Source organism: Pyxicephalus adspersus, chromosome 4 (assembly GCF_032062135.1).
Source record: "Pyxicephalus adspersus chromosome 4, UCB_Pads_2.0, whole genome shotgun sequence".
Classification (NCBI taxonomy): domain Eukaryota; kingdom Metazoa; phylum Chordata; class Amphibia; order Anura; family Pyxicephalidae; genus Pyxicephalus; species Pyxicephalus adspersus.
The window spans coordinates 23,666,946-23,675,012 of NC_092861.1; the positions used below are offsets into that span (position 1 = coordinate 23,666,946).

General features: G+C 40.9%; 1 protein-coding gene across 1 annotated transcript; it reads right to left on the reverse strand.

Annotated features, from left to right (window-relative positions):
- Positions 1-6,460: 6,460 nt before the first annotated feature.
- Positions 6,461-7,752, reverse strand: SOX11 (SRY-box transcription factor 11). Its single transcript, XM_072407561.1, has one exon. The coding sequence runs from the start codon at positions 7,678-7,680 to the stop codon at positions 6,586-6,588; it is 1,095 nt and encodes a 364-aa protein (XP_072263662.1). The 5' UTR covers positions 7,681-7,752; the 3' UTR covers positions 6,461-6,585.
- Between the last annotated feature and the right edge of the window lie 315 nt (positions 7,753-8,067).

Here is an 8,067-nt window from a genome sequence, read left to right on the forward strand (position 1 = left end):
ACATGTATCCTCTCCAGCCTTGGGGTGCTTACAGAGGAGGGGTGTCAGCACATGGAACATACAGCGGAGGGGTGTCAGCACATGGAACATACAGCGGAGGGGTGTCAGCACATGGAACATACAGAGGAGGGGTGTCAGCACATGGAACATACAGCGGAGGGGTGTCAGCACATGGAACATACAGAGGAGGGGTGTCAGCATGCATAACACAGAGAAGCGGAGTCTGACCAATGCACAAATGGAGAGGCATGTCATTTTAATCCACAAATTGGGATGGGGGTCCCTGTACAAGAGGAGAGTGTCTTTGCTGAATGCACAGATGGTAGAGGGGTCTCTGCTTGGTGCACAGACAGAGGAGGGGTCTCTGCTCATTACACAGGCAGAAGAGGGGGTCTCCTCAGTGTAGAGAGGGGAGGGGGTCTCTGCTTTATGCACAGATGGCGGAGCAGTCTCTGCTTAGTATAGACAGAAAAGGGGGTGTCTGCTCAATGTAAAGATTGGGGGGTCACTGCTTAGCACTCATACAACATAGGGATGTCTGGTCGGTGCACAGATAGAGGCGGGGGTGTGCTTAATGCACAGATTGGTGTAGGGTGCAGAGACAGAGATAGGTGGGGTGTCTGTATAGTGCAGGTAGGAGGGGGAACTAAAAAGGACTGCTCAGTACAGGAGGGGGAATTATTGCTCAAAGAAGAAGGTAGATCTGCTCAGTGCACAGAAGTCTCAGCAATGCACAGACAGTGGACAGTGTGCTCCCTGCACAGAGAAGTAGTGGGGGTGATTGCTTAGTGCACAAACATACCAGCAGCTGATATATTGCATTATCTTCAGTGTACCTAGCTATTGTCCAAACATGTGTACTCTAATATACAATTATTGACCGCCAATGTGTCCTCCCTCATATATTCCTGGCCAGCTAGTAGGCGCTAGGTGTGCCCAAATTACACATAAATTGTGAATAATATAATAATAGAGCATTTATAGGGGATTCTCAAAAGCTCTGACAAAACCTGGTCCATTTAAGTTGGCAACCAGAGATGTCTGCCATACAGTAACCTTGCACGGTACAGGTTGCCCAATAATTAGCACATATAGGGGTATCTTAAAGGTCCATGTAGATGTAATTTTTTTTTGTCGCCCGAGATGGTAATTCCTGATCATCTTGAAATTTACCGTCACTACTGTTGTCCAACAATGTATATTGATCCGCAGTGTCAATGCTGTGCCAACACTTAATGACTGACCACATTGAGGGGTAATTGTAACCCCTTTGAAGCTCCTGTTCATTCCCCCCCCCCCCCCATAGAACAAAACAAGCTGCTAAATAACAGCAGAGCAGCCAGTCCATGCAGTGATCATTTCTAAAACTGTCACCCAAAATGATCATAAATGATTATTTCAAGTGACAATTACTGAGCATCTGTACAAGACTTAAGAATACTACCTGCATATTGACTATTTCCAAATTATCAGTCAGATCTGTCAACTATACAACTTCAATGCTATTCTTTAAATTTATTGTACAGCACTGTGTAATATGTTGGCGCTATAAAAATCCTATAATAATAATAATATTAATAATAAACAGCATTGCATCCTAAAGGTTGTGACATATATTGGGATGTCTCCACAATTTAGCTCAAATATAATGATATCTACAATAGGTATGTATTATGCACGTTGCATGTAACACTTTTATTTCATAGAATTATAAAATTGCTTCCTGTAATTTGCCTTCAATAATATAGGTGAATGTTTGGATTCTGCCTAATAAAAAATGTAAATCAGAATAGATAATTCTTCTATTGTATATTATATCAGATTTCATTCCTATTAGAAACCTTTAGTGGATTATTTTTCCTAACATTTAAAGTGCTACCCCTCTTTAAAGCAAACCCACCAGTGAGAATGGAAAAGATAAATGGAAAAAAGACTTCTTCATTTCATTTTTTTATTTCCAATATTTATATAGCACCAACACATCATGCAGCACGTTACAGAATACATAGATTTATTCACATCAGTTCCTTTTTCCCTAAAGGAGCATAAAATTGAATCTGTTCTCTAGGTTTCTTCATGTCATGTTTGAGTTTCTGCAGATTAACCAGCGAGTCTCAAATACTAAAGACTATGATGTGCAAATAGCTTCCGGCTTCCATGTTTGCTGGCCCTAAGCCGCCGTTTCCTGCACCATTTACTGCAATGGGCAACTTCATTAACCAATCGCAAACTGCAGGAGTTTGGATGTGGCGGTTATGGAATGTGGGCACTTTTTACACATCAGAGCACACTGTATTCTTGCTTTCCAAAATGGACACTCCAATGGTAATCTTGAGCACCCAATTACCGCAGCTTGGACATCGTACTCGGTGCTTATAAAAAAGGCTGGAACCACACCATTCATTTTTTCCATTTATTTTAAAAGACATCATGTTGTATCATATTGAAATTAATGTAATGAGTATGAATGCAAATCAATGCTCAGTAACACTCAGTATGTTATGAAGTATTGTTGCATAATATTACTCCCATTGACCCTATAAAATCAACAATTCATGTTAAAAACATACCAGTAGCAATTCACATTTAAAGTGTGATTCCAGCCTCAAGCCCAAATGAAGTCTCAGAAACAGATCCACTTTCAATTTACAAACAGAACGTTATATCTGGAATGTTGGGAAGATTGTCTTACCTTGCATAAACTGCTAAAAATCTTTGTCCACCATTTTTTTGCTCAATGCATTTTTATTCATTTTATAAAATAGCACAAAAAGTGTAAGTGGTCTTGCATTGCGAGGTAAGTATTTAAGTGTGGATAAGAAATGGGAAAAGGCTAGACATGCATTCTTCTTCCAATATGACAGCCAGGTAAAAAGCATTTTTAGGATTTTTTTTTTAAATAAAAATAAATGAAATGATATCTCTATACACACAGTCTCCCAGATGATCCTCCCATACCTGGCAATAGACAGCGTTCAGACTGAGACCGCCTGCAAGCCAGTGTTGCAGAAAACAATTAGAGAATTTAAACCCTGAGGCTGCTTTCATTTCTACAGATATGAAAGCTACAAAATCAGATGAGATTTTCTTTCTGCCCCCACAGTAGCTCCCTGAGACTGTAAGCAGCCCTAATACTGGCTCCATTAAAGTGTGACTTGTTTGCAAGCTATGTGAGGCCAGGGCTGATGAAGAATGTGCAGTGTTTCATATATCCATCCTCTTAGTGTGTAGGAAGCAGACACAGAGCTGTCTGGAGGGGGAAGGGAGGGCTATTGATGGATGTTGTCTAACCACCTCCTGCTATAGGCACCACAAGCGGAAAGCCCTAAGGGTGCAGGCATTTGCTAAGGATTTTTTTTTCTCTCTCTCCAAGCAGATCTTCATTTGGTTTCTTTACAGACAGATGCTGTGTTTTATTGTAGCTGTCCAATAATATTCTTTAGACCATCTGACCAAAGCAGGGGCCATCCATCCTGCTGTTGGTCTACACAAGCTTTGGCCAGGAACTCTATTCATGAACAGATGCACTGTAATCCTTTTAAAAACCATGAATAGATTGATTTGATTTTTAGAAAAAAAAAGTGTTAAAATATTCATTTAGCATAGAGATTTTTTTATGAAAAAAAAATTGGTTTGACATATGGCATAGCCCTTATCTATTTTTGTTTCATCTTTGCAATGTTACAAAATAGTAATATAAAGAAAGAAATCAATAAAAGATGTTGCAAAGAAAAAATAAACTTGCACAGTGTAGCTGATATGTGCAGTGTTAGAAGTAAGCAATGACATACTGTTAAGGGATTACATGGTGATCCTTGGCTATATTATTCTTTGCCAGCACACAATGATGTAATCTCTGTGTGCTCTGAGCAGTCATACAATCTTTACATGGAACAGCAGCGCTGTGCAATGGCTTTCATAGCCAAAGCTTCAAGGAAAACAGCAGATTTTGGATTAAAAAATAATTCTTTTTTTGCATTGCAAGGTGTGCATGAGGTTGGCACCACCTGATCAGGAATATAGCAAAACATGCATAAAATTGTGTTCAGCACTCACATTGCAATCTGTTGTACTTTCTTGTGTAGTGTAAGATTTGCATACTTATATTTTAATAAATGTAATGCACATATATTTTATATCTGACCCTTACAGCCCCAGCTACAGCATGATTTTCTAGACTCTCACTCCCCCCCACTTATGTAAATAATTAAAAGCTTTCCACTAAATATTAAAGCAGCTCCAATCTCCAGCTTGGTGTGTTTGGGCTCTGGCAAATTTATATGAGGACAGGTCTAGCAGTTTGATGGGGCCAGACAGCTTGATATAAGTGAAATGATGCAGATGTGTAGAGAGGAGAAGGGGGAAGAATGTAGTACAAGGCAGGATACCTACACTGGCTGCATACAAAGCACTAACCCTGGTGTCATGTTACTGGAGCACAAACCTACAAGTCATGCTTTGCACAGACTGGAGACTCAGCTCTTATCACTTAGGCACGCCCAGCAGTATCCCCCCCACCATTATTCTACATCCACAGGGTCTGCACACAACATGTCTGCATGGAGTCTGGCTGTATGCAATTATGAACTAGCAAGCTTGCAACAGTTCATAATAATACATAATCAGAAAAATGTATGTATGATTGCATGTATACACACACACCCACCTCAATCATATGGCTGCACATTTTTATGAATGCAAATAATTATCTGATCTGGATATAATAGGCATGCATGCATTTATATAAAAGGATCATGATGCAATAAGGTATATGCATATTAAAGTGATACACCTTGATGATTGAATGCATGCTACATGTATGTATTTATAAGATCTGAAACAAGCTCTATCCATAGGAGGTGGGTAAAGACACACACCCCTCATCATTGCTGCACATGTGAAAGAAGAAGCATGTATTTCAGCACTATCTAATTTGTAGACCTTGACAGGTCTGCATTGATTGAACAAAGCATCCATTCATGTTGAAGATCACAATGCAAGAAGCCACATGCACATTTAGAGAACTATACATATATGTTTATGATGTATCATGCATTTTTAGAGAAGTGCAAAGTGTAGACAAACCAAACAGGTCAAATAAGAATTAGTTGTGCAGGGTTATTGTACTTTGATCAGCACGCTTTCTCTTTGCACCTCATCCATGGATCTTACACACATGCAAGTGTTACATGTTTCATGTCACCCCATGGAGCTGCCAAAATCTGGTGAGCTGCAGGAAAGCATGAGCCCAACCCCACCCCCTCCCTCCCAATTCTAAGAGACACACTGACACCAATACCAGTTTCTATCAGTTCCAGCTGATTTATTAAAATCATCAAGATACAGCCTTTCAGCATTAGGAAAAAACAGGCAATGATGTAGACAGTGCACAAGTCTGTTATTCCATCATTTGCTACAAAATATGCAGATGGCCTGTATTCACTTTTTTGTTTCCTTTGTTTTTTTTCAGATTATATTGCACATTTTTTATTTCATTAGAAACCTTTTTTATTATGTGCCTTTTTTTGCTAAAGATCCAGTTTCATACTTGATCAGGCCCTATCCACATAATACAGCATATGATATACATAGAGTCCTACTATATTACAGTACATATACAATCTTTAAGCTACAGCTCCTCTGAGGTCTAGGTCACCAATTCAATAAATCTTTACCTACAAATATTGGACAAATCTGAACTATAGCTGTACAAAAAAAAAAATGTTTTTAAAACCACAAGGCCTTTTTTTTTTTAGTTTTTTTTCATTTTTTTTTTTAGATGCAAGGATTTTTTTTTCAATTTTTAATCCCCAGATCAGGACTTTTTTTTGTTTTTTCAACATACTTGCATGCTAAAAACAAAATAAAACATAAGAAGTGCCTAAACGTCTCACTGAAAACAGCAAAAACAAATGACAGCAGGAATGTTCCCTTTAAACTGTACAAAAATACGCCTGAAAATATTTTAATTTTTAAAAAAGACTGAGGTCTGTCATGTATCAAAAATGGTTCAATACCTTTTTTTTTCCTTTTTTGTTTTTTTGTACTGAGGTCTGGGTTGTCTGAAATTCAAGGAGGTATAAGGGAACAAGTTTTACAAAAAAAGTTGGCAATTAAAATCACATTGTGAAACCATACATTAGAGTTTTGATCTGTAAAAGTAAAAACTCTGATTACAATCAGTTCACAGTTAAGTGTAGCGGTTTGTCCTGTCTTGCTTCAGCTCCCTGCAGCTTTAAGAGATGCATAGAAGAGAATTGAGTTTCTCCCTCCAAAAAAGATAAGGTTGTCCCAGTCCTTTTTTGATTGCAGGAAAAAAAAACATCAAAACTATAAAACAAGAACACAAAATGTTGTGTTAGTCCTTTCTTTTTTTCTTCCAACAAGGTGAAAATAAAAAACAAATACCAAAAAAGATAAGGGTGTCCTTTTTGTTGATTGCAAATGTGTGTAGAAAAAAAAAAGGCAGTGAATCAAAAATGGATGGAAACAAAAAAAAAAAAAAAAGAAAAAAAGGATCCTTTGACCCAGTTCTTTGTTCAAACCCTCCCAAAAATATTAATACAAAAATTACAAAAAAAAAATTTAGTAGGTGAATACCAAGTCTGAAAAGTTGGCTTCTAACCAGTCCCCTGCAATCATTTCGCTGAGCTCTGGGGTGCAGTAATCTGGGAAGTCAAAGTGGGAACCAAGGCTACCTTCACTGCAAGAGTCCAAGTCTTTGTCCACCAAGGACAGGGAAAGGCTTGCTGAGTTGGAGTTGCCCAGCTCGGGTGCTGCCTGAGGGTTGTGTGTGAAGTTCAAGCTGAGATCAAAGAGGAGATCATCTTTGTCAGTGGATGAGGTAGAGATGGTGCGGGATGGAGCCAGGGTGATGGTGGGTTGTGCTGTGCTGGGTTTGGTGATGTTCTTGAAGTTATAATAGAGTCTATTATTGGTGCTGGGGTTACTGCTCACCTCCTCATACATGCTGGCCCCTTCGGGTGACTCTGCAGAGGAGCTCAGGGTGGGACTGGCCGGGACTTTGGCCACATTATACTGCCTGAGCTGCTCATCCTCCTCTTCTTGTTTGATCCTGATCTGCAATTCATCTTCCTCCTCCTCATCATCCTCCTCATCCTCATCCATGAAGACATGGCATTTCACAGCCTTACGGTTCCCCAATAAACAGTCCTCCATGCTGGAGTATCCTTGGGGTGACTTGGCTCCAGATTTGCTGCTGCTGCTGGCTTTCAGCTTGGGGCATTTCTTTTTGCCACTTTTAATGCCCCCTGGGCTTTTCTCTGGGGATTGCCCCAGTTTATTAGAAGCCTCCAGCTTGGGTTTTTTCCTGGGTCGGTATTTGTAGTCGGGGTAATCCGCCATGTGTTTGAGCCGGAGGCGCTCGGCTTCCCGGATGAAGGGGATCTTCTCGCTGTCATTCAGCATCTTCCAGCGCTTGCCCAGCCGCTTGGAGATCTCAGCGTTGTGCATGTCCGGGGATTGCTCCATGATCTTCCTGCGCTCTATCTTGGACCACACCATGAAGGCGTTCATGGGGCGTTTGATGTGGCCGGTGGCTGTCTTACACCAGTCCGGGTCACTCTCATCCAGCGCAGCCGGGCTGCCGGCCATGAACTCTCCTTCCTCCTCGGTGGGGTGGCCGCTGTCCAGCTCCAGGCTGTCTACTTGCTGCACCATGCTTCTGCTTTCTAGGAGCCCCGAGTATTGTGAGCCGCCAGCCCTGCAGCCTTCTCCGGCTCCTAACTGCCTTCTAATACTAAAACTTCCAGCCTACTAGTTATCACAGCAAGCATATGCGTGACGTCACAGCTACAGGGGCCAATCAGCAGCGCAGGACCCGCCCCCCTCAGCCGTGAGAAGGGAGGGCTATTGGTGGATGTTGTCTAACCACCTCCTGCGCCTGCTATGAGCGCCACACGCGGAAAGCCCTAAATTGCAGGCATTTGCTGAGGATTTTTTCTCTCTCTCCAAGCAGATCTTCATTTGGTTTCTTTACAGACAGATGCTGTGTTTTATTGTAGCTGTCCAATAATGTCCTTTGGACCATCTGACCCAAGCAGATCC

Coding starts and splice junctions, on each gene's coding strand:
- SOX11 (XM_072407561.1), bottom strand. CDS start 7,680: ATGGTGCAGCAAGTAGACAGCCTGGAGCTGGACAGCGGCCACCCCACC.